The sequence below is a fragment of the Lissotriton helveticus genome, chromosome 3_1 (assembly GCF_964261635.1).
Source record: "Lissotriton helveticus chromosome 3_1, aLisHel1.1, whole genome shotgun sequence".
Classification (NCBI taxonomy): Eukaryota; Metazoa; Chordata; class Amphibia; order Caudata; family Salamandridae; genus Lissotriton; species Lissotriton helveticus.
Window position 1 is genome coordinate 1,874,402,054 of NC_136061.1, and position 26,391 is coordinate 1,874,428,444.

A 26,391-nucleotide genomic window follows, 5' to 3' on the forward strand; every position below is an offset into this window, starting at 1 on the left:
TCAAGTCCTTCATTGTACATCTGTGCAACAAGGTAGTGTTAGTCCGGACGGACAACATGACCGCGATGTACTACATTCAAAAGCAGGGGGGCACCCACTCGCCACAGCTGTCTCATCTGGCTCAGGGCATGTGGCGGTGGGCCATTCAGAGGAACATCTTCCTCATGGCAGAACACCTCCCGGGCAAGGACAATCAGATGGCGGATCTGCTAAGCAGATACAGCCATCAAATGCACGAGTGGGAGTTACACCCGTCGGTACTCCACCCGTACTTCCTGCAGTGGGGTCATCCGGAGATAGACCTGTTTGCCACAAAAGAAAACGCAAAATGCCAACACTTTGCCGCCAGGTTTCCTCACCCACAGTCGCAGGGGAATGCGATATGAATGAACTGGTCAGGCAAATTTGCGTACGCTTTTCCGCCAGCCCTTCTGATACCGCTGGTGGCAAGAAAGCTAAGGCAGCACGCGATGACTCTCATCCTGGTTGCCCCAACGTGGGCGCGCCAAGCATGGTACACCACGTTCCTCGAACTCTCAGTGATGCCGCATCAAAGACTGCGCCTCACGCCCAGACTTTTAACGCAGAACCATGGAGAAATTCAGCATCCAGATCCGCAACAGCTCAACCTGGCGATCTGGCTCCTGAAGTCCTAGAGTTTGGATACCTTAACCTGCCTCCAGAATGCATGAACATCATCAAGGAGGCAAGGAGGCCAACTACCAGAGCATGCTATGCTGCAAAATGGAAGCGTTTTGTCATTTATTGTACAGCCAATGACATCAACCCGCTAGATGCATCTATCCCTAACATCATTTGCTATCTGTTGCATCTTTACAAGTGCAATCTAGCGTACACTTCCATTCGGATACATCTATCCGCCATAGCAGCTTATCTTCAGAACAGGCAGCATCTCTCCGTCTTCAGAGTGCCTGCCATTAAAGCTTTCCTTGAAGGTCTAAAACGAGTCATTCCCCCAAGAACACCACCAGCTCCGGTGTGGAACCTCAATGTGGTCCTCACCAGACTGATGGGACCACCATTTGAGCCACTGCATTCGTGTGAACTCCAGTTCCTAACGTGGAAAGTAGCTTTCCTAATAGCTATTACGTCACTGAGGCGTGTTAGTGAGCTACAAGCGCTCACAATCCAAGAGCCTTTCATTCAGATTCATCCAAATAGGGTAGTGCTACGCACTAACCCAAAATTCCTTCCGAAGGTGGTGTCACAGTTTCATCTCAACCAAACTATTGACTTGCCGGCATTCTTCCAAAACCCACAAACGGTGGCCGAAAGAATGCTCCATACCTTAGATGTACGGAGGGCGTTGATGTACTACATAGACAGGACACAACCCTTTAGGAAAACAAAACAACTTTTTGTTGCCTTCGCACCACAACACAAAGGCAACCCTATATCCAAAGCAGGAATAGCCAGGTGGATTGTTAAGTGCATCCAAATCTGTTATCAAAAGGCCAAGCGCACTTTAACAATACCCCCAAGGGCGCACTCCACACGCAAATTGGGGGCATCCATGGCTTTCCTAGGGAACATTCCTTTAGAGGACATTTGCAGAGCAGCCACGTGGGTTACACCACATACCTTTACAAAACACTACTGTGTTGATGTGCATTCCAAGCAGCAGGCTGCTGTAGGACAGGCTGTTCTCAAAACACTTTTTCAGGTTTCTGCAGCTGGCACGGGCAACCGCCGCTGATGGAGGGACTGCTATGTATTCTATGCTAAGATATGAATTTAGCAGCCCACATGCCTCGAACTGAATATGCTACTTACCAGTATGCATCTGTTCTTGGCATGTAGGGCTGCTAACATTCATATCGCCCACCCTCCTCCCCGGATGTACTATTGTATTCAGTCATTAGCATGGACATCTTTTACACTTTTCACTCCATCTTCTGCCACAATGGCGAAAAACAATCTGGGGATGGGGCCGATGCCCATGCGCACTGTAGTCCAGGGGAGGAGCCACCTATCTCAGGATACTTCGAAGACTCTTCCAGGACAACAATGTGCGATCATCCGGACCCAACACTAGGCGGCGATCTAATGCTAAGATATGAATGTTAGCAGCCCTACATGCCAAGAACAGATGCATACTGGTAAGTAGCATATTCATTATAGTACCCTTAGGTTGTTTTTAATTCACCAATTCAGTTTGCTCCCACGCGCTCGCCATCACGGCTTATTTTTCCAAAAGATCTTCGCTAAAGAGCCCTCTCAGGAGGCCCGTGGGGTATTGCAGAGCCGACCCCGCGAGGACCTAAGTCCTATGATGAAGCATGACACCCTCACGGATATGTTAGGGCATTACTTCCTATTGAGGAAGACCCCCCCCATTACCACATATCTAACCACAGTATAGATACCCCTTCATTATTTTTACAGTTGTTCTGGGAAGCAAGAGTTCTTGGCTTTTTATTAGCTCCCTCTCTAGTTGTTTATAATACCTTCCACATTGGTCAGCTGATTATCCTTTCATCTTCCTTTCTTCCTCTTATCCTGCTAAGGAGGAGGAGCATCTGTATTGACTAGAAATACAACATGTGTGTCCTTTCACATCATTGCACTCGGCAGAACATACTGGATGAGCAGATCTTTACGAGCTATGAAAAAAAGGCAGAGCGATGGCCAAATCCACCATTTAACATTGAGCGACCCTTTAGCAAGAAATACCTTCCAGAGGACATTCATGGCCAATTAGCTACAGCTATGGTTGCTTCCACAGTTTTCACCAAAGGTGTTCTCGCATCTGCTAGACAGCCACATAGTCTTCTTTGCAAACTTTTGCTAAATATTTCTGCCTTTCAGCCAGAGGATGCAGGGATGAATACTTTGCAAGGGCTGTGATGCATGAGTTGGTCGATCAGCACGGTTCAGTTCCACCTCCAGAAGCTATTGCTTTGGTACTCATTCATAAAGTGAAGAATCTGTCAGAAAATGTATCCAGCCGAAAAAAATACTCTGTACCCACCAGAATTATTGTTACCGATGGTAAGTAAGTTTGTCTTTAAAAAGACAGTGGGAGAAACATGGTCCACTTTTTCTTTGTAAGAATGTGTCTGCAATCAAAGTTCATTTTCCAGTATACAGTTATGTTGATTATGCTGTATCTGAGCACATTTCATGTTATGAAAGAAAAATAATGATGCCTTTTTCCAAATCTAGGCAGAAGGTGGTGGAGGGCAGCCTCACTCATCCATTTGCACTAACGTTGTCTGGGGAAACCCTGTACTGGACGGACTGGCAGACGCGCTCTATCCATGCTTGTAACAAAAGAACTGGAGAGAAAAAGCGGGAAATACTGAGTTCGTTGTATTCCCCCATGGACATCCAGGTGTTGAGCCAAGAGAGACAGCCACACTGTAAGTCTAATTCTGCTTATCATAGTTTATAGAGGAACTGGTGGGTTTGGGGGAACTTGGATTAACATTCACACTAGTAGTAACCAGGTGTGAAGGGGTTTTACAATAGGGCTGGGCAAACCTTCCCTCACAAACTCTTTGATGTCTTTTATTGAGAGGTGAATGAGAGGAAGAGTTTGGAGTGAGAGAAAGAAAGGCAAGAAATAGGGAACGAACAATGGTATGAGAGCGTGATCAAGTGATGAAAGAAAAGGACCGGAAAAAGAATGGAAGAAAGGAGATGGAGAGAAGCAAAAGAAGTGATTTAAAGTGGGCTGGAAGGGAATAGGATAGATACATGAAAAGAAAACATTGAGAAATGCGGTCTATAAAAGAACCATTCTTTAGGATGCATGCCAGTGTTAGAGGTGTTCATAAATACATAATATAAGGCTTAATTATGCCCATTGCAAAGCCCGTAGGTCCTGTCTTTGGGACCTACTGGATTTGCCAATGGTTTTTAGCGATGCTGTACAGCATCCCGATGGGATGCAGCATGGCTAAAGAAGACTTTTAAAAAGCCTATGCATGCGTTTGCCAACGAATTGACACAGGCACTTTTTTCTTCTTATTTACTAATCACAGTTAAATTAATAAATAAACAGGAAAAAATCTTCCAAAACCTTTTGTTTTTTTTAAGAGCCTGGGGAAAAAACAACTCACGGGGAGCAAAATGGGAAATGGTTCTGCAAAAGCAACAAAGAAGGCATGGGTGTTTGGGGGAAGCAACACCGAGGGCACAGATGAGAGATAGAAACAGTCCTGAGACGAAGTAAGACAGATGACGACAGTTGCGTCCCACCGAAACAGTAAGGTTCTTAAAGTTTAGAAATCGAATGAAATTAGTACTTTTATAAAGACAACGTAATAACAGGCTTATATATACTTTATTGAGGAGCTTTTGCTGTCAAGAGTATTACATTTAGAAGAAGAATCTGAGAAACAATCAAATCTTTGCGCCCCATTGGTGAATAAGCTCTCTAAGACAATCCTGGTATTCCATTACGGGGAGCACCTTGTGCGATTATAAGAACACATGACAAGATTGCATGTGGCAGGAAGAGATTTTAATGTGAGACTGGTTGTAAATTGCACTATGGGAGAAAAATTATTGTCCTGAAGAAGGTGGCCTAAAATACAGGGTAACCACGGAAACACGTTGGCACATAATTAGACATCAAATCTGGAGTATACCGAAGATTACAATTGAAATTAATGAACTTTAGATATCACATAAAATGAACAGCGATCCACGAAGATTGGTGATTGTAAAAAAACAAATGTGATTGTCTGTGGTATTCTCCCCATTTTTGATTTGTTGGTTGTAGACCAGGTGCACCAGGCTAAGCATTTTCAGTGATTGGAACCACAAAAAATACAGAGACAGGCATTCATCAAACATGTACACAAATGAAGAAATATTTTATTTATTTTGCAAACAAGTTTTTAAAAAAAATGAATTTTAATAGGCAGGTTGGAGCGTTTCTAAATTCAATTGAGGCCACTCCTCATCCTTAATATATTCTGTTTGATGCACTTGCACTGCTCCCACGAATCAATCTGAAGATACTGACTTAATTTTTAGCCTCCAATTTCAAATCCCTTCACAATTCCTTCCTTAATTAGTTAATATTATTTAATTTTCTAAGCAGTCACGCACCCTCCTGAGTAGGCTTCGCAGACCCCAGGTTAAGAACCACTGATCTAAATGCTCAATCCAAATCTAGATAACTTTGTGTACCTCGTTCTCACCGGTGAGCGCTTTGCAATTTTTGGACCATGTTCCAACGACCTCGCCAAATCAAAGTTGCAGCGCATCCCCTTAGCAAAAGCTGTGGCATTGCCTACACTGGCAAGGGCTTGGGCAAGATACTCCAAAACTAATTGATTTTGCTACTGAAAAATGACATATGATCATCAGATAGGCTTTGGGAAGGGGACAGCTGACATTTAGTTGTGGATGTTGATTGTTGCTTGGTATACTTCGACATGGCCCTTGGATGAATTTTCAGCTTAGCTTAAGCCCTATTGTCAATGGGTCTATATTTTTCTGATGCCACCCTGTTTGTAGACCAGCTCGTGAATGTGGCGTGCTATGCGATCAGGTAGGTGAGGTTTTTTAACAACGCCTTCCAAGGCCCTGCCTCTCCACTTCAGTAATGGAAGCTCATGAGAGCTCTACTGAGATACTTCACATGGGCTGCTGCAAGAAGACAAGAAACTGAGCTTGTTCCGATCGCTGTGCATGTAAATACTTATTAGTGGGCTAAATTTGTTTATGCTTATGTTTTCTCTAAAGCCTTCTGGAAAGTGGATTTTTTTAAATTGCATTTCCTCTTTGCTGTGAACGATGCAAAACATATTATGAGCCTGAGGTCTGCTGATGGAGTCTATGCATCACACACGGATTGCAGGGAGTGTTGTTCATGACTATACGTAGGAGGGTTGGGTCTCTGTGTGCGCGCCACGCCTACTCTCCGTTGCTCCGACGCCTCTGCGTTCTGCTTGATTCTTTCTTTGTAACTTTCATTTCTCTCCTTGTAGAGTGTTTCTGTCTCTCGCTTGTTTGCATGTTTTGACACTGAGCAGCTGTGAGCCCCTTACTCTCAGTGAGGGTGACCTATGCTGGATTTGGCTCAGTGCGACAGCCCAGCTAGGATCCTGTCACATTCCCTCCCCCTACTGTAACACTCCATCATCTTCAGAAATGGCTGCCTGGACCTGTGCTTTTAGGCAGTAGGTGTGTTGAGAATGTGTATGTCATCACAGCAATATACGTGTATGGCTTGTGTAGAGGTGTGTTCTCCAGGTGCACTAAGTGTAGTCCAGGTTGGGAGTGGTTCCGAGAATTTGGGAGAGCCGAAGGAAGGTGGCTCGAGAGTTATCTCTGGGAGGTCTACGTTGTACCCTTTTATGTATTTGATTGTTTAACCCCTTCGACGCTGATGACGAGCTGGGCTCGTCATGAGGTAGCCTCCTGCTACGCTGATGACGAGCCCAGCTCGTCACGTAAAGTGCGCTTTCGCAAATCTCAGCGTACGGGCGGAATTCCGCCCGCACGCATGCGGTTAAAACATTTTAACCCACTCACCTCATCCCCCCCTGAGGGACAGGGTGCAAGGAACAGCCAATCCCACTGTACAAATGATGAAATAACTGAGTTAATATCTATCGAAAATAGTATTAAACGAACTGAAAACAAAAATAAAAACTAAAATAAATATACAAACACATAAGAAAGACCAAAATTAACGTCCTACCAATTTAAAGTTAAGAACAACACATGAAAAACCAATAGAAACGAGCACTGGCAAATAGGTTGGCCTTGCATTTACACTTAATAGCTAAACCGTTGGTTTTGCCAATGCTTGTTTGCTTTGCTGTATTGAGGTCTCAGTAAAGAGGTGAAAGACTATATTTTGTTTGTTATCCTAGCATGCTGGAATGTGCCACTTCCATACATCCGAAGGGACAGGGGATAGGAGGGGGGACCGAGAGTGGCCCTTGGGACATGCAATCAAGCCTGTGCCCAGTGTACTGATCGATTAGGATTATCTCAAGCGCAAGTGGCAGAAACAGTGTGCACTGTATTTTCGCATACATGAGAATACATTTTAGTATTGTGCTTTGTAGTGCTTCACATGTAATTCATGTATGCATGGCCATCACCTTTGCCAAATATAGGTTAAAAACACATTGCCATTCCCAGTTGCGGATGGAATAAACTGGAAAGGGGGAGCTGCGGCAAGAGAGCAATGGTCAGTCATCCTCACACTGCGAGCAGCACTGGCGGCAGCTGTGGGCTGCACTTGCTCTGTACCTGCCGTACTTGATGCGTAGAGCTGCGGCACACGAGAGGATGCGCCAGGTGCGCTCACTGTGTAAACAGAGCCTCAGCAGAACAGCAGTGTACGACAGCGGAAGAGGGTTGTGGCAGGTCAGTGGCTGAACAGACTAGGTTGGAGACTGACTGGAATGGCTTCACCATTCGTCTGATCCCCGAAGTCTTAGGAGATCACAGATTTGGTTATAGATCCCCTCGGCCATCACCTACCCAGCCAGACATTGGGCACAGTTTCTCCCAGTCTCTCTGTTTTTTCCCCCTTCCCTGACGAATTTCCGTAACTTTGCTTTCTTTTTTCCTATGTTTGGTTTTGCTCTTGAAACAAATGTAACTTGTAACCTGTAACTCTGATCCTCGTGTAAAGCGCTCTGATACCTCTGGGTCTAGCCAGCGCTATATAAAACTCCAATAAATCTCACAAAAATTCAGACCGCCATCTTGCAGTCTCACTGTCCCGAGCTGAAATGGGGCAGCCCAGTAGGACAGTCATGTGACTGACTGCATCTGACTTTTGTATCTTACAGTTCCTTCACCCTGCGAAAAGCAAAATGGTGGTTGCTCACACCTATGCCTGCTGTCTCCAAGAGATCCCTTTTACAGTTGTGCCTGTCCCACCGGAGTGCAGCTGCTGGAGGATGGAAGAACCTGCAAAGATGGTAAGAGATGTTTTTACATGGCCATCAGTAGCGGCAAGCTTCTTAGTACTCGAACTATAAACAGCTTCACAAGCTTTCCCTCTGTTTTGGAGCTCCATGCAAAATGTCAACCAACTTGTTTGCCTTGAAGTGTATTGTGTTGGGGTAATTTCCCACACTAAATATGCCAGAATGCAGGCTCTATTTCAAACTGAAGCTCAGAAGAGGAGTAATGTCACTTAATAAACAAGTGTTAGGCTATAATATATATGTGTTAACGTTTCACTGCAAAGTTCTTTTTTCCAAAGTCAAGGCTTCAGGAAGTGTGTCTTCCATTGAGAGAATGAGCTCTATTGGTTAATGGCCATATTTATATGCAGCTGCCTCTCCGTGGGGGACAGATCTTAAAATATGCCTCATCTGAAATGTGTGGTATCGGACAGGCCCCTAATTGAGATCCCTGCCGATCAAGACAAGCCGAGATTGCGGGTGAAGCTGCAAAGTAAAGGTGACAGGGCAGGAAGTAGAACCTAAGGGATGTGACCATGAAATGTAAGGCTCCTTGCTGCTTTACAAATTAGAAAACCAGATACCGCCGCAGAAGCAAGAGTAAAGATGCCTAATCCCCACGAGGGTGGGTATTTGAAAGCAAGTTTTTTTGCAGCGTGAATCTTTCTGGATTCACTATTCTGTGCATTATTCCGCGGTCTAGTGGTTGGGTCCGGAATCGTAGTCTTTTCTTTTTTTCTTTTCATAGCCCAGGTGGGCATCGACGTCCCACCTTCTGGTGTACTTCCTGTGACGTCGGCACGCTTCCTGCGGAAGCTCTCACCTTTGGGCGCCATCTTCAGATTCTCTTTTCCGCCATTGGGTCTGCATCGTCACCGAGAGGTTCCAGAGTTTTTGGAGAAAAGAAGAAGGAAAAAGCTGAAATCTACCGAAAAAGTTTGGAGAATACATCCAGGAACAAGACCGCAGGGACGACGAAGAAGGAGAACTTCGAATACTTCGACGTCCAAAGGAGAATGCGCACACAGATGGCCACCTGAGCGCAGGAATGGACAAGACCCCATTCACATTCTGTCGCAATTGCCACCACAAGTACACGCAGAAGGACCAGCACCCGGTTTGCAACCTCTGCCTGCTGGTCGACCACGAAAGCAAGGATTGCAACGCCTGCTCCGTCTTCACGCCAAAGACTCAGGATTAGAGAGAGGCAGAGGATGGCCAACCACAGCATGCAAGGAAAAGGCCAACCTCCGCCGCTTCGGGACTTGGGCCTCTCCAGTGACGAGGAGGACAACATTGCCGAGGGACCAGATGACTTCACGGTCGTAGAGACCGATAAGAAAACTACAAAAGAGGTAGGAGAGACGTCGACCCCTAAAGCCTCGACAGACTCTCGAAAGCCTGAGTCAGACTCTCGAAAAACAGAGTCTAAGTTCACGAAAGGAGCATTGGCGCCGAAAAGTTCAACGGCCGCAGCTGCATCCTGGGACAAACGGCCCAGCGGATCCTTCAAAAAAGACTCCCAGGTGGCGAAAACACACGAAAAGCCTAGGTCGTCTAAGCACGCCCCCGAAAAGGAGCACTCGACGCTGAAGGAAAAGGACCCAAAGGCTTCTTTGAAGTCGACGTCTACGTTGAAGAGCTCGTCCGAAACACTCGACGCCGAACAGGCCGCCGAGATGGAAAGGAAAAAGAGAAGGCTCGAGGCCGAAATGGTTAACATCCTGCAAAGGAGAAAAGAGTTTGACGAGCGGATGAAGAGGTTCACCATCCCGTCGAAGCCGGCAACGACTATCGTCGAAGTCGTGGAAGAGGAGGAGTTCGATGCCGAAGAGCCGCCGAAAACTCCCGAGCCCCAGGAACACCAAGAGGAAGAGGGCCTATACTATTTTTAGGAAGGCGAAGAAGACCAGCGCACGAGTTTGGACTCTGCGTCCTCGGTGGCGCAGGACCTGGATTGACAGGACCTCGACGCCGAAAGCCCGGAAGAGGCCGTGGAGACGTGGCCTTCGCCACCAGATGATATTGTGATTTACAACATGGTCATCAGGAACGCGGCAACAGCTTATGGAGTGAAACTGGAGGAAGAAAAACCAAAAGCCTGCTTTCTCCTAGAGACCCTGCTCCCCACTCAAAACCAGGAGTCAATTCCTCCCCATGCTACCAAGTGTCCTGGACCAGGGGAGAGAGGCATTCAAAGAACCAGCAAGCTGCAGGTCTGTCACACCCAGGACAGAGAAAAAATACAAACACTCCTCTAAGGATCCTCCCTACATCCAGAGATCGTCACAGCTGACTCCATCATTGCAGCAACAGCCAGAAAAAGGGCCAACGTTCCCACAAACTCAGGCCCTCCACCTGACAACGAGAGTAAGAGTATAGACCTCACTGTAGGGAAGATAGAGAGGAATGCAGCAGTACACTGGCGCATTGCCAACTCTAATGCCCTACTCAACAGGCTTACGTACCAGCATTGGGACGAGGTCGGACAACTGCTCAAGCACTTCCCTGAGCAATACCAACAGAGGGCAACACACCTGGTGGAAGAAGACAAGAATATAGCCAACTTATGCCTAAAGTCAGCACTGGATGCGGCAGACATGTCAAGCAGGCTCATGATGATCGGGGTCACAGAGAGAAGGCATGCCTGGCTGAGAATATCCGGCTTCAAGCCGGAAGTACAGAATAACATCCTGAACACCCCCTTCAATGGTGAAACCCTGTTCGGAGCACCACTGGATGAAAAACTCACCCAACCCAAAAAGGAAAATGAAATTGCAAGGGCCATGGGGGCCCTGCAATTCAGAGGAATGAGGAGAGGCACAACGACACGGCGGCCAAACGGAAGAGGGGGAAACCAGCTGGGAACGTCACATCAGACATCCCATCAGAGCTACCAGGGCGACAGCCAAGCACAGCAGGGCCAGCAAAAACAAACCTGGCAATACCAGTCTCGGGGCCAGTCCTTTCGCGGGAGGGCGAATGGACGAGGGCAAACAAGAAGGGGGGCCAGCAACCCACTTCAAAGTTACTCCGCACCACCAACCGAGCCCATCCACATGACACATCTAGGGTAGGGGCACAACAAAGTCAGCAAAAAAGGGTCACATGGACAAAATATCAACGAACATGTAACACCAGTAGGAGGCAGACTAAAGCACTTCTTCCAGGAATGGAAGAAAATAACAACAGACAAATGGATACTGAACATCATACAGTTCGGATACTGCATAGAACTAAAAAAGAAACCACCAAACAGGAAACCAAAAAGAAAAACGCACTCCGCAAAAGAACTAGCGCTACTCTGAGAAAGCCCAAGAACTCCTCCACAAAGAAGCCCTAGAAACTGTACCATTCAAAGAAAGAAACAAGGGAGTGTACTCTAACTACTTCCTCGTACCAAAGGTGGACGAAACACTAAGACCCATCCTGGACCTACGATTCCTAAACCAATACATAAGAACACAAAAATTCAAGATGACATCTCTTCAAGATGTCATTCCTCAGATAAGGGACGGAGACTTTATATCCACCATGAACCTAAAAGACACCTACCTACACATTCCCATGAACAGACATCACGAACATCTACTGAGATTTACCATCAACAAAGCACACAACCAGTTCACCGTCCTTGCCTTTGGACTAAAATCCGCACCAAGGGTCTTCACCAAGTGCCTCGCTGCCGTGGCAGCGCACCTGAGGAGGGAAGGGATCCATGTATACCCTACCTTGACGACTGGCTCATAAAAGCAAGTTCCTACAAACAATACAAGGAACATGCACAACGGGTCACAAAAACGCTAACGGGACTGGGATTCTCAATACACTGGGGGAAATCCACAATAGAACCAGAGTAAGTGAAGATCTTCCTAGGCGCACAGATCAACACCATACAGAGCAAATTGTTCCCCAGCGACAAGAGAACACTTGCCCTGCTGAAGGAGACACGTCAGTACCAGAAGGGGCGAGCTCAGACAGTGAGGACACCGAGCAAGATCATGGGGATGACGGCGTCCTGCATACACCTGGTCCCCATTATACGGCTACACATGAGACCATTACAGGAATGGCTGCAACAACAATGGTCACAAGCTACAGGTAGTTGGGAAGATCTAGTGGTTGTAACGCACGCAGTGCAGGAGTAGATAGCGTGGTGGAACAGTGCAGGAGGAGATAGCGTGGTGCAACAAGGAGAACATAACCGAGGGGAAGCCTTTGACATCACGAAACCCAACAGTGACCATCACCACAGACTCGTCCCAGAAGGGATGGGGAGCACACATGAACCAACTCAAGGTGCCGGGCCTGTGGACTCCCAACAGATGCGATCAGGCACATCAACTACCTGGAACTAAAGACCGTGTTCCTCGCCCTAAAAGCCTTCCAGAAACAACTGTACAGGCAAAGAATGTTGATACAGACCAACAACACCACAACGTTCTATATCAACAAACAGAGAGGAACACAATCAGTCGCACTATCCAACCTAGCGCAAGACATATGGAGATGGGCCATACCACTCAAAATAGACCTCCTAGCTATACACCTACCAGGAAAGGACAGCGTGGAGGCAGACTGGCTCAGCAGACAGACATCGGCATCCCACGAGTGGGAGCTCAATGCACAAGAAACACAAAGGCTATTCAAGAAGTGGGGGACTCCGACAAGAGACCTATTTGCAACACACCAGAATGCCGATACTTCGCATCCAGGCAACCAGGGGAACAATCACAGGGGAATGCCCTACGGATAAGCTGGTCGAAAACATTTGCCTACACTTTTCCCCCCGATACCACTGAAGCACAGGGTACTCAGCAAATGCAGAACCAGCAACATGACGCTGATTCTGGTGGCACCACAGTGGGCCAGGCAGTCATGGTTCTCACAAATAGTGGAGATGGCGCAGGTACCGCCTCACAAATTTGGGAAAAGAAAGGACTTACTCTCAATGCAAAACAGAGAGGTACTCCAGCCAGAGAGCCTCTGCCTAGTGGCATGGCTCCTGAAGACATGGAGTTTGCACATCAGAAACGGCCGGAGAGCACACTGCGGGTGCTACGGGAGGCAAAAAGGCCTACCACGCGGAGGTGCTATGTGGCTAAATGGAAAAGATTCACAGAATGGTGATCAAGGAGAAACTGCACAAGACGATGACAATGGAATCAACAGTGCTAAAATATTTAACACACCTACTCAAATCAAACCTAAATTCCACCTCGCTGAGGGTACACCTAGCAGCGATAGTGGCCTACACAAGAGGAGAGACGGGAAAGAGCTTCTTTACTTCACAAGTAGTAAAAAGATTCCTGGAAGGGGCTAAAAGAATAGAACCACCCAAAAGGAATCCACCACCACCGGCATGGAACCTTAATTTAGTCCTAACCGAGCTTATGAAGGCACCTTTCGAAACCATTCATAAGGCATCACTATAATTGCTCACAATGAAGACAGCCTTTCTAGTGGCAATCACCTCGCTACGCAGGGTAAGCGAACTGCAAGCGCTAACACTGCAAGAACCCTACATTCAGATACACAATGATAGGGTGGTAATGAGAACTGGCCCACACTTTATGCCAAAGGTGATGTCAAGGTTTCACATGAACCAGACAATACAAATACCAAGCTTCTTTCAGAGACCATCCAAAAGCGCAGAGAGGGCACTGCACACTCTGGACGCTAGAAGGGCAGTAATGCATTACATGGAAAGAACTAAAGAGCACAGGAAAACAAAACAGTTCTTTGTGTCCTTCGCAAGCAGTTTCCTGGGTAGACCAGTAACAAAGGGCACCATTGCACGATTGATCACACAAACAATACAATTCTGCCACAAGCAGGCAGGTCAAAAACTAACAGAGGGGGCACAAGCCCACTCTACCAGGAAAAAGGGAGCAACAATAGCCTTCCTGGTTAACACACCCATTCAAGACATATGCCTGGCGGCAGCATGGGCTTCAATGCACACGTTCACTAAGCACTACTGCGTGGATATACAGATGAACAAGGAAGCACAAGTAGGACAGAAAGTGCTTCAACATATAATCAACAACCAATGCTCATCTTCCACCCAGACACCACAAACGTAACAAACCGCTACAAAGTCTATGCACAGCATAGTGAATCCAGAAAGATTCACGCTGCAAAACGAAGTTTCTTTTCTTTTTTGATTTCAAAGACCTTTATTGTACCATCATAGTTTGCCACAGCATGATGCCTACAACCCCATGGGCCAGCTGCACTCAAAAAGAACAGTTTGAACTATTCTCGTTGAAGTACACAGCCGTACTGCCGACATCCCGGAGGTCAGGCGGCGGAATACTCTAGCAATCATATAATCTCAACATTGTATGGTACAGATACGTCCAAGGTCCAAGAAGTGTTTTCTTATTATAGTAACTTCGAACTCGAACTTTAGGGTTGAATGTCCCACAATAGGCATGTTCAACATAATCCTATAGTCATCTTAATCTTGCTATTCAACCTAGATGCATGTTTACATATAGCAGGTTCAAGGAAACTCCATCTTCCCTGTACGTGACAGCTCTGTGGTAGACTTACCACACTAGGGAGATATCCATGGGGATAACAGAAGACAAGAACATGTAGACAAAAAAAAAAAAAAAAAAGGAGACAACCATCGTATATCATAACCTGATCAGCTCTCCATGGCACCTATGTTTTGTACGGGGATATAAATAACAGCACATTTCTATCCCCCTAAACCATGTAACAACATCCCCACAAATTCTACCTGCTCATATCCTTCCTAAGTACATCAGCATACCGATCTCTGTATGAGATCACCCTGGTGACCTCCCCAATAGTCAGATCGGCGGTGCTCATCATCCTGTTCCCCAAAGGCTCAATCCCATGCACAGCAGATCTAGGCATTTGTCACATTTACAGTGTATCCTCCCTCCTCCTCCGCAATCCTGACATCTTGCTCTCCTCCTCGGCTCCCATCTTCAGATGGAGTTGTACTGGCTACCAAATACTCTCTCAATGGATCCCATATGTCCCTGGCCCTACTGCTCACTGGTTGTGTGTCTGCATACACTGTGTTCTGTTCCTGGCAGTATATTAAATCATTCAGCCAATCCTTAAATTTCGGGGCTCGACCCCTCCCCCATCTGCATGCAATCCTCCGTTTCGCTAGCAAAAGTGCAATATTCGTAAATTTCCTGCTTGACTTAGCCGTCTGCATAGTATAACCCAATAGCATAGTGAGTGGATCCTTATCAACCCTATCCCCAAGCATATCCTGTGAAGCCGAATGTACCGGAGTCCAGTAATCAAACACCCCTGGGCAGGTCCACGCCAGGTGTATGAAGCCCGCCCCATCCGAGCCACATCGTTCACACCTAGCATTCTCCGATAGTCGAAACCTCAACTTTTTCTCCGGCGTATAATACATCCTCTGCAAAAACTTATAATGAATAATTCGAAGCCTGCAGCTGGCTGAGATATTGGCCGTAATATCACAGCAGTAAGTCCACTGTGCCTTAGTTATTTCCCTACCAATGTCAGCACTCCATTGTTTGAGCGCTTTGCTTTCACCACTCTCACACTGCAGTCGGATGCTCCAGTATAGATGGGACACTAGATGCCGTCCATCCGCAGATGTAAGCAGAACTTGCAATGGCAGTACTGTGTCAGGTTCTCCTGGAAAAAGCGGTAAGACAGCCCTCAGCCCCTGTCGCAGCCTAACATAATAAAACAATTCCAGCGGTGTAGGCTGTAAGCCCTGAAAAAATTGATCACCCGTTTTAAACTGACCATTCAAAAAGAGGTGACCCCAGGTGAAAACTTTCAGTTTATTACACATCGCGTGGAATCCTCCCTCCTGCAATAAGGAGAGACCTGGATGATAGGCAAGTGGCATAGTCGGTGCATACAGGAAAGGAACCGGTAGCATATTCAATATTCGCCGCCATGCATCAACCGTGCACGTCACCGTTGTGGCCGGCGTCTCTATTGCACTCGCTGGGCCATGAATAACGCCCTTCAATGGAATAGGTCGGGCTATCCAGTCTTCCACAGCCAGTTGTGGCATGAATGGTGCAGGCGCAAACCAATGATAAGCATAATGAGCCTGAGCGCTCAGATAGTAAACCAGAAAATCAGGGGCATCAAACCCTCCTCTGATATAGGGCTGAGTTATGACAGACCAAGCCAACCTCGGTTGTTTGCCACCCCAGAACAGTCGCAATAATTCCAAAGGTAATGTTTTAAAGAAGTAGGCACCTGGATAGTATGGGATGTTCTGAAACAGATCTAAAAAACGAGGCAAAATCACCATTTTAATCAGCGAGGCCCTACCGGCCATGGTGAAGGGCAATGAGATCCATCGCGTGACATCCTCCGTCAGCTTAGTGATGGCCGTGCCATAATTCAGCCGTATCGTCTCCTCCTGTACAACCGATATCTGAATCCCTAAATAACGGAGGTCCGAGTCGCACCATTCAAGTGGATAGTCCAGAGAGAACCGAGTCACGGCCGAAGTCAGGGGAGAAAACTGTGACTTCCTCCAATTTATTTGTATGCCAGACAATCGACCAAACACCAAAAATTCTCTGAGCAGCGCGTTAAGGTTTGCCTGCGGATCCACCACATATAACGTTAAGTCATCAGCATATAGCGATACATCTATCTGTCGTTGAAAGCATTTAAAGGCGCTCTGTTTGTGCAGTTGTCGGATGCGACACGCTAAGGGTTCAATCGCGATCGCGAATAGTAACGGGGATAGTGGACACCCCTGTCTGGTGCCTCTGGTTAGGGACATCGGGGCCGAAAGCTCACCATTAATCAACACTCTCGCCGTTGGATCAGTATATAGTAGTATCCATGCGACAAATATTTTGGGGAACCCCATTCTATGTAATACGGTTAAGAGATAGTTCCATTCAACCGAATCAAATGCTTTAGTAGCATCCAGGAATATAGCAGCTACGGGTAGGTCTGGCTCTATTGTTTGAATCAGAGAGAAAATGGTGCGTAAATTACTAGCAGTGGATCTGCCTGGGACGAACCCTGCCTGGTCCGGAAGAACTATCCTAGTCATAAGTAAAGAGAGCCGAGTTGCTAGAACTTTCGCCAGTATCTTAGCATCGCAGTTTATTAGGGAGAGCGGCCTATACGAATCGCAATCCGTGGCGATTTTACCCTGCTTCAAAAGAGAAGTAATTACCACCTCCCTCATTGACCCTGGCAATATTCCTACGTCCAATGAGTCCTCGAACACTTCTTTCAATACCCGGGCCATTATATCAATATAACACTTATAAAATTCAGCCGGCAGGCCATCTAAGCCAGTCGCCTTACCATTATTGAGGGACATAATAGCATCCCGGATTTCATCAAGTTCGAACGGAGCACCAAGGAACTGTCTATGGGTGTCACTCAGCCAGCATAGTGCCACGTCATCCAGGAAGTCCTCGAACCTCACATCCCCGGATCGCTGCGTAGTATACAACCCTCTATAATGTACTGTGAAGCGGTCTAATATACCTTTCGTGTCTTGGCACCTGCCACCCTCCGGTGTGTGGAGTTCCAATATATGTGTGTTGCATCGTGGGTGTCTGGTGAGTTCTGCCAAGGCCCGACCCAGCCTTTCCCCCTCACAGTATCTGCGTGCTTGCCAATGTTTGCCCCTGAATTTGGCCTCCCTAGCTGCCTCCTCCTCGTACTGTGTAAGCTTGTCCCTAAATTCCTTATGAATGGGTCCCATCGCTTCCCGGACCATCCTAGATTCAATCTCCTTCAATTCGCATTCTAGCTTTCTGATGGTCTCTCAATACCCCAAAACTCTTTGAAATGTAGAACCCCCTGACCGTGACTTTAAACGCTTCCCATATGGTAGCTACGCTATCCACCGATCCTTTATTACGAGGAAAGAATTCTTCAATTTCCTCCCCCAGCTCCGTTTTAAATCTTGCGTCTAAGAGTGCCGTGGGTTGCATGCGCCACGTGGGTGTGGCCCTATCGTAACCCGGAATCGAGATCTGAACCAGTACTGGACAATGGTCCGAGTAAGTCCTTGGTAAGTGCGCAACCCTTCCCAGATTAACCACCAACCCCCGAGACAGGAGGCAGTAGTCAAGCCCAGCCCATGTGTTGGCATATGTAGTGAAGTGCGTTCCTTCTCGAAGCCCAACATGTACAAACCTCCAACTATCAATCAACCCCCCTTCGCACATTATAACCTTTACTGCGTCCCTAGCATGTATGTTATATTGAGGGCTTCCATCTGACCTGTCCAATCCGGGAACCATTGCAACATTGAAATCCCCTCCCCATATAATATGCATTGACCCTGTGTTTAGTATCTTTCCCCATAAGGTCGTGAAGTATTCAGGTGAATCCACATTAGGGGCATAACTATTTATAATTGTGACCGTGTCAGTGCCAAATCTGCCCCACAATAAGACCAACCTCCCTTCTGGATCCGTGAGCTCCCCAAGTTTTGCAAACTGTACCGATTTCCTAATTAAGATTGCAGTGCCTCTGGCATACGCAGAGTATGAAGAGAAGCTCCTTACCGCTGCCCATTTGCTAGCAAATGTGTAACTTGAACGTGGGCTCAGGTGCGTTTCTTGCAATAATGCAATTTGTATATGATGCTGCTCTAGATATGCCACTACATTCCTACCCTTTCTAGCATCATTTAATCCCTGCACATTCCAGGACAGAACATTTATCTTCGTTAGCCGCTCAGTCTCCGCCATCATAATGCAAATCTCCACAACCTAACAGCAACATACTGCAGAGCGGATCGCGCTCCTCCCGAACCTGCACACTTATCATCACAAGCCCCTGCATCTGCATCAGTTTACATTTATGGATTTGCAAGATAACATTCCAATTGACTTCCCCATCCGACCCCCCCTGTAAGAAAAAACCCCTCAACGAACCCAGGTCCCCCTCCCCCTGAACATCCCCCAAACTGTGTACCCTACATGTATCGCCCCCCCCCCCACCCCCCGCTCCCACTGAAGCAAACCCCAATCAGCCAGCCATGTACCCTCCCCTCCCACGAACGCCCCGTGCACCAGGGCTAGAGAACACCCCACATAACAAACAACTTCTAGGGTATTTCCCGCTGGGGACCATCTCTAGGTGGCAACACAACATCCCCTCACACCCTCCGGAACAACATATTTACATGTAGCCAGGACCGGTGAAAATAGAGGGGTGTCCAGCGTTATAAGCTTAGGCACCACGGGTACTGCACCAATCAGCAACCCAATCATTAGTCAACAAAAAACAGGGGGAAAAAATCAGAGAAGGCGGGGGACCCACGATGCAGTCACCCCTGTACTCACATATGTAGTAGACAGCGTAGGATAAGTACTCCAGTCCAATACATTACTAGCCAGCCGCCCCCCACACCAGCTGCCACATACTCACTGAGTGGCGAGCAAATCACCAGTATTCAAACAAAGAAGGCACAGTCACTGTTCATCTTCTTCCATCTCCTCACGCAGGCGATCCGGATCCCCCTCCGCTCCCGCCGCCGGCCTTTTAGTTTTTATAGTGTTTAATGAAGTCCTCCACCTATTGAGGGTTTGTGAAAAATTTCTGTCGTCCCTGGTACGTGACTCTAAGTCGAGCTGGGTATAGCAATGCATAGTCCACTTGCAAGTCTCGCAATTTGGCCTTCACAGTTAGAAACTTCCTCCGCTCCTCCTGCACCATCGGCGTGAAATCTGGGTACATGGTAAAGGAGTTACCATCATATGAAAGTGATTTCGTGTTGCGAGCCGCACGCAAGGCTGCGTCTCTATCCCTATAATTCAATAGCCAGGCTATGATGGGTCTAGGAGCTGTGCCCAGCTTTGGTCTGGGGCCCAAGGAGCGATGCGCTCTCTCCACTATAAATTGCGGAGAGAAGGCTTCCGGACCGATCGCTGCCATTAACATCTTCTGAACATAGACCTCCATCTTGCCCACATTGGTCGTCTCCGGAATGCCCACTATGCGAACGTTATTCCGTCTACTTCTCGCCTCCAAATCCTCATTCTTGGCCGCTATGACCCGCAGCAGGTTATCCATTCTATAGAGCTGTGAGGTATGCCGCGTCAGTGTCTTCCGAGTCCGAAATTCGTTGCTCCGCCTCTTTTAAACGATCTTCATGGGCGTCCAATTTATGAACCACTGCATCCATGCGTGAGGACATCCTATCAACTTTATCAGCAATCGTGGCAAACCCCTGATGCATCTCACGAAGTACCTCCTGCAGATCCCCCACAGCCCCCGAAGACTCCCCCGTAGCTCCACCCGTTCCCGCCGGACTGTGCTGGGCCCCTCCAGTTCGGTTCATCTTCTTGGCAGAATCAAATGTGAGCTTTGGCTGCCTCGTGTCGGGCCGTCCCATCTTTACAGCAGTTCAAATCCGACAGTCACCCCTCGCAAGTGAGCACACACCATTCCTCCAGCCAGCGGTTGCAGTGTAGTATGAGGATCAGAACGAATAGGGGGAGAAGGACGCCACGCGGTCGGATATGCAGGATACACTGTCCGTACTCAAATTCCTGGGCTCCTTCCTGACACCCTCTGGAACAGCAGCCAGAACGTAATATCCCCTGCGCAGTATTTAGCAGCACCGGGGACTCAAATGTCGATAAAACCGGCCAATAGGGGAGGGCTGTTCGTATCAGCTCAAATCTATGGACGCTAGAGCAGTGCAGTACTACATACACAACAGTCTATGCAGTGGCCCCCACAAGTAAAGCAGCACACTGTGGTCTCCTGTCTGCTATGCAGTCATGGGTCAGGTCCTTATCCCCACTCTCAGGTGTGACTCACCAACCTGCTCATCCACTCCTTTCGGGCCTCGTGCTAGTCCGAATGATCGCTGCCGGGAGGGGAGGGGGGCTCCCCCTTCGCACCGTGTCCCGTCTTCTGTACCTAATGGCTGGCACGGTGAAAGCATGTGTGGCACCCCAGGCCCTCCGCTGCCAATCCACTCCACGGCTCCGCCCCCACCTGTCCGCTGGCTCCCGTGACGGCTCACTCACCGCGCTTCCATGCCCATAGCGGTACCCTTCTGTCTCCCGGGGGAGGGAAGAGGCTTCCAGCCGATCGGCCAGGTGGCAGCGCCGGTCGTAGATCGCGTGCCGCACTTTCAAGGGCTGCCGCAGCTCCCGAACCCACTCTGCCCTCTTCAGCTCACGCAGCAGGCCACGGGTCCAGGCGGGGCACCATGGGGGGGGAGGCAACACACTTGCACCGCCGGCAATCCCCGCACCGGTGGTCAGATGGTTCCGAGGCCTCACAGCCGCGCCGTGTCCCTCGAGTGATTTTGGGACCTAAGGCCACAACTGAAGCACCGCTCTTGCCTGACTGGCGCGGCCGGCCTGCAGCACAGCTCCCTCCACTGGTCCAGTCCGCTGGCACTACCGGAGCGTATCACCAGCACAGCGTCCCTCCGATTGGGCCCAAACTCAGTACGGAGTCGTCGGATGTTGTTCTCCGTCGATGCCTGTGGTCGCAGCCCCAAACAGTGCCTATAAAAGGATTAAACTACGGATAAATATCACCATTCGCTAGTGCGCCACCTAGCGTTCCAGCCCAAAATGAATAGTTTCTTACCTGTAAATATAGTTTTGCAGCTGGAAGATCTTTCTGGATTCACTAGTGAACCCACCCACCTCTGCCAGAAAGATGAGGCAGGAGAAGAAGGTGGAAATACAAGGAATAGAATACAAACAGACACTCTAAGAGACCAAGTGGAAAATCCTTTACTTTAAGGAAAAACTTGAAAACATTGCCAAGGATTCACGAACAGGACACAAAACAAGCAAAAAAGAATCCGAAGATGGCGCCCAAAGGTAGGAGCTTCCGCAGGAAGCGAGCCGACGTCACAAGAAGTACACCAGAAGGTGGGACGTCGGGCTACGGGAAAAAAAAGAAAGAAAAGACTACAATTCCGGACCCAACCACTAGACCGCGGAATAATGCACAGCATAGTGAATCCAGAAGATCTTCATGCTGCAAAACTACACCAACAGGTAAACTATTTGTTTCCTTGGTTGTGGTGCTGCTGATCTCCTGGGAATGGAATGAAAGCTTTTGAGAAGAGGAAGCAGGTTTTACTCCTTGATCCAATGCTGGGTCCACCGAATGAGGATACAGGAAGGTGCCAGCATAAACCTAAACTGTTGTAGCATTGCATACAAAATCCCCTGGGATTGCTCTGTAGTCGTGGGTGCTCCAGTGGAGTGAGTGGTACTACTGTGAAAGTTTCTGTGGGTGGGCCATTTTAAGTGCCTATGCAGCTCCCTGTTGATGCAGTAATTTAACACCTATGTCTGCAGAGCAGAGACAGCACTTGACTGGAGTGACTGTAGATGTATTGTTGGACAGGAGGTTCCCTCTCGAACCAGCTCATCCATGATGGCACAATATAGTGAACCTGATCAAGTTTTGGATGATGACTCCTTGGATGTAGAACCAGAGGCGGAATCTTCAGAACATCGTCAAGCGAGATGTTTCGCAAGAAATGTTTGCACACTTCAAAGAGAACTAAACCACTCCTTACGAATCGTCCAGACCTGGATGTGTAGCACCTAGCAGAAGTTCAGCCCAACCAATACGAATTCCAATTATTTGCAAAAGACAATGCACAAGATTCAGTTCAAACCTGGCTCAATAACATGAGCCTTGATTGCTTCAAACCCCACATTTCACTGAATGCAAGTAATTTGGACTCACCCTGAACACCAACCCCCACCCCCCTCAAGGGACACATGGCATAAAACAAAAGACAGACTGGTACCATCTCACTTATGTAAAGAAAGTTCAAATGTTTATTTCACAAAGCCACTTCAGGACTGCTGTTCAAGCCCTCATACTCTTTCATATGAGTGGTGTAACACCCTGCTCCATGGCCATCAAGACTGCACACTGACACCCCTGAAGGGCATAGTACAGGCTGCAGCACTTCACATGCAGGTCCTGAAGTAATATGATCACATCACCACTATTCTGATGGAACTCCATTAGTTCCCCTTGCTAGTCGCACCATCTTCAAAACCAACTGATGCATTTGTAAAGCCATTATGACTCGCACTCCTGTGTCCCCTGCAGACACGTTCACCACCTCTGGTGGTTCCTGGCACACATGGAGCCAGGACACTATCCAACTACAGACTAAGAAGTCTAAACAAGCATTTGCAATGCAATAGGTCTCGCATTAGGAAAGTTTGATGTTTTGGTATTGTAAATGATATTTATTTTTATTTGTTTTTTAATAGTGAAAATATAGGAATTAATAGTTTTGTATTTTACAATGCCAATAGTTTTAATTTTTTTAATGTGACACCTTTTGCAATTGTAATACAATGTGTGTTGTTTGTATGTGACTTATATGTATTGATATTACAAATAACAATGTCTTCTAATGAAATGTATGAATTAATTTTTAAATAAACGTTATTGTAATGTATAATGGTAATTGGTAAAACTTTTGCAAATAACTTGGTGGACTTGTATTTGGAGGGTGGAGTTTGATTGTGGTTTTATTTTTTGAGTCTGTTTGATGGTGGATTTGGAGGGTGGAGGGTGTAGTTGGTGTTGGAGGGTGGATTTGGAGGGTGGAGTTGGAGGGTGGAGTGCTGAGTGTTGCTGTGGTGGTGCTGAGTAATTTTGTGGTGGTTCTGAGTTGTGCTGTGGTGGTGCTGCCTGATGCTGTGTGGTGCTTAGTGGTGCTGTGGTGGTGCTGAGTGATACTGTGGTGGTTCTGGGTGATAATGTGGTGGTGGTGAGTGGTGCTGTGGTGGTGCTGGGTGGTGTTGATTGAATTTGTGGTGGTTGTGCGTGGTGCTGTGGTGGTCCTGAGTGATGCTGTGGTGGTGCTGAGTGATGCTGTGGTGGTGCTGAGTGATGCTGTGGTGGTGCTGAGTGATGCTGTGGTGGTCCTGAGTGATGCTGTGGTGGTGCTGAGTGGTGCTGTGGTGGTTTAGAGTGAAGCTGTGGTGGTTTAGAGTGAAGCTGTTGGGGTTATGAGTGATGCAGTGGTGGTGTTGTGGTGGTTCTGGGTGGTGTTGAGTGGTGCTGGGCTTGTGCTGAGTGGTGCTGTGGTGTTGCAGAGTGATAATGTGGTGGTGCTGAGTGGCGCTATGGTGGTGATGAGAGATGCTGTGGTGGTGCGGAGTGGTACAGAGTGGTGCTGTGGTGGTGATGATTGATAATGTGGTGGTGCTGAGTGATGCTTGGGTAGCGCTGAGTGGTGCGGTGGTGGTGCTGAGTGGTGCTGTGGTGGTGCTGAGTGATAATGTGGTGGTGCTGATTGATAATGTGGTGGTGCTGATTGATGCTGGGGTTGCGCCGAGTGATGCTGGGGGTGCGCCGAGTGATGCTGGGGGTGCGCCGAGTGATGCTGGGGGTGCGCCGAGTGATGCTGGGGTTGCGCCGAGTGATGCTGGGGTTGCGCCGAGTGATGCTGGGGTTTCGCCGAGTGATGCTGGGGTTGCGCCGAGTGATGCTGGGGTTGCGCCGAGTGATGCTGGGGTTGCGCCGAGTGATGCTGGGGTTGCGCCGAGTGATGCAGGGGTTGCGCCGAGTGATGCAGGGGTTGCGCCGAGTGATGCAGGGGTTGCGCTGAGTGATGCAGGGGTTGCGCTGAGTGATGCAGGGGTTGCGCTGAGTGATGCTGGGGTTGCGCTGAGTGATGCTGGGGTTGCAAGGGGGGGAAAAATGAGTCTAACAGAGGGCAGAAGGGCATAAAAACAAGGTAAAAAGCGAGTCTAATAGGAGCAGAAAGGCACAAAAAACGAGCCTAACCGGGGCAGGGCACAAAAAAGCGAGTCTAACAGAGGGCAAAAGGGCAGAAAAACGGGAAAAAACGAGTCTAATAGGGGCAGAAAGGCACAAAAACGAGCCTAACAGGGGCAGAAGGGCACAAAAAAACGGGTCTAACAGGGGCAGTAATGCACAAAAAAGCGAGTCTAACAGAGGGCAGAAGGGCAGAAAAACGGGAAAAAACGAGTCTAATAGGGGCAGAAAGGCACAAAAAACGAGCCTAACAGGGGCAGAAAAAACGCGGCCGCGAAATGAAAGTAAATAAACGCGGCTGCGAAATGAAAGCCTTTGATGCAGCAGGGGGCGGAGCGGATCCCTTTGAAGTGAAGCTGCTGGCGGCACCACGCTGGGGAAGCAACAGATGGCTGGCTTTGATGTGGTGATGCGAGGCAGGCAGGCGGATAGAAGCGCGTGCACGGGACACATGCACTTCTGGAAATCCGCATTTTTTGAGACCTCAGTTTAGCTCTTAGTTTAGCCCCAATAGTCTTGTCCTATCCATTCCTTGCGGAATGGGATAGGCGAGACCTAAAAAGGAAAAAAACAAGACAGCAGACCTATTCCATCAATGCTTCCAGGATCGGCCGCATCCCCAGATCTAACAGGACAACCGCAGCACTGCTCCAATATCTGAAAAAGTTGAAGACTCGCCATTTTAAAGAAAAAACATTAGTCTATTAACCGTTCACAGCCCAGCTCTCTGTCCTATAACTCAATTACTTCATTCTTGCCTTTGACCATGTACAGTGCTCCACTGTATTTTGGCTGTGTTTGTGCTATTGAAATACCATATACATGCAAGCATACATTAGGATAATATTGTGGAGGACATTGAGCCAGTGGATTCTACTCCATATTTTGAGTTTCTTCCAGAAATTAAAGTGTTGTTTGTTCCCTCCTTATTCTAAGTGAGGTCCTAAGTCATTCTTGATTGAGGAAAATAATCAATTGTGGACCTGTCTGTCATGGCAGTAAATGAAATGCCATTCATGCTAGATCTGGCTTTTTATATGATCTTAGTCAGGGCTTCGGCAGCTGTATTGATATTAGCCGCTCACTGAAAGGAAAAGCCTCCCAGAATTCAATGCTGTTGAATCTTCTCTTTTTTAACAGCAACAGTCTTCATCCAGAATTCCATTTTCCAAAATCCATTCCTTAAACCTTCTTGGTGCTCCTGGCCGTCATGAGCACACGCCCACCGTGATTTATGATGGCCGGGAGCCGTCATGGGTACTGCAGCGCCCAGGCCAAACCCCCACCTAGCGGCGGAATTTGCGCCGCGGCGAAGGGGTTAAGATGGATATCATTCTTTCAGGGAAGTATAGTGATGGGTTCCTTGCACTCCAGTGAAGGGATGGAACTCGCCTCCTTCTTCGAATCAGCAGGTCAAACTATAGATGCAAGGTCCATCTCTTCCAACTCATCTCCAACTCATCTCCTGGATGACTTGCTCTTCATATCCTTGTTGTTTCTAAGGAACCTACTTCTTGGAATTCAAAATCCAAACAAAAGTGTGTTTCCATGATCCAGTACTGATGGTGGGACTGCTCTATCCCGGACGTATTTTACTACATCCTTACCTTAACAAATGGTTGGTCACTACTTGCTCCATTTAACTGTCTTTTGGGATGCCCAGTGTGTCTGCGGTTTTCTTCGATAATCCCTGTGGGTATTGAGCATA

General features: G+C 47.8%; 1 protein-coding gene across 1 annotated transcript in view; it reads left to right on the top strand.

Moving 5' to 3' along the window:
• LRP5 (LDL receptor related protein 5) overlaps positions 1 to 26,391 on the top strand; it is a 412,593-nt gene that overhangs the window by 183,125 nt on the left and 203,077 nt on the right. Inside the window, exons 4-5 of the mRNA XM_078682857.1 lie at positions 3,187 to 3,383; positions 7,791 to 7,922. Of these exons, the coding sequence (XP_078538983.1) occupies positions 3,187 to 3,383; positions 7,791 to 7,922 (329 nt within the window). The remainder of the gene's footprint in view (positions 1 to 3,186; positions 3,384 to 7,790; positions 7,923 to 26,391) is intronic.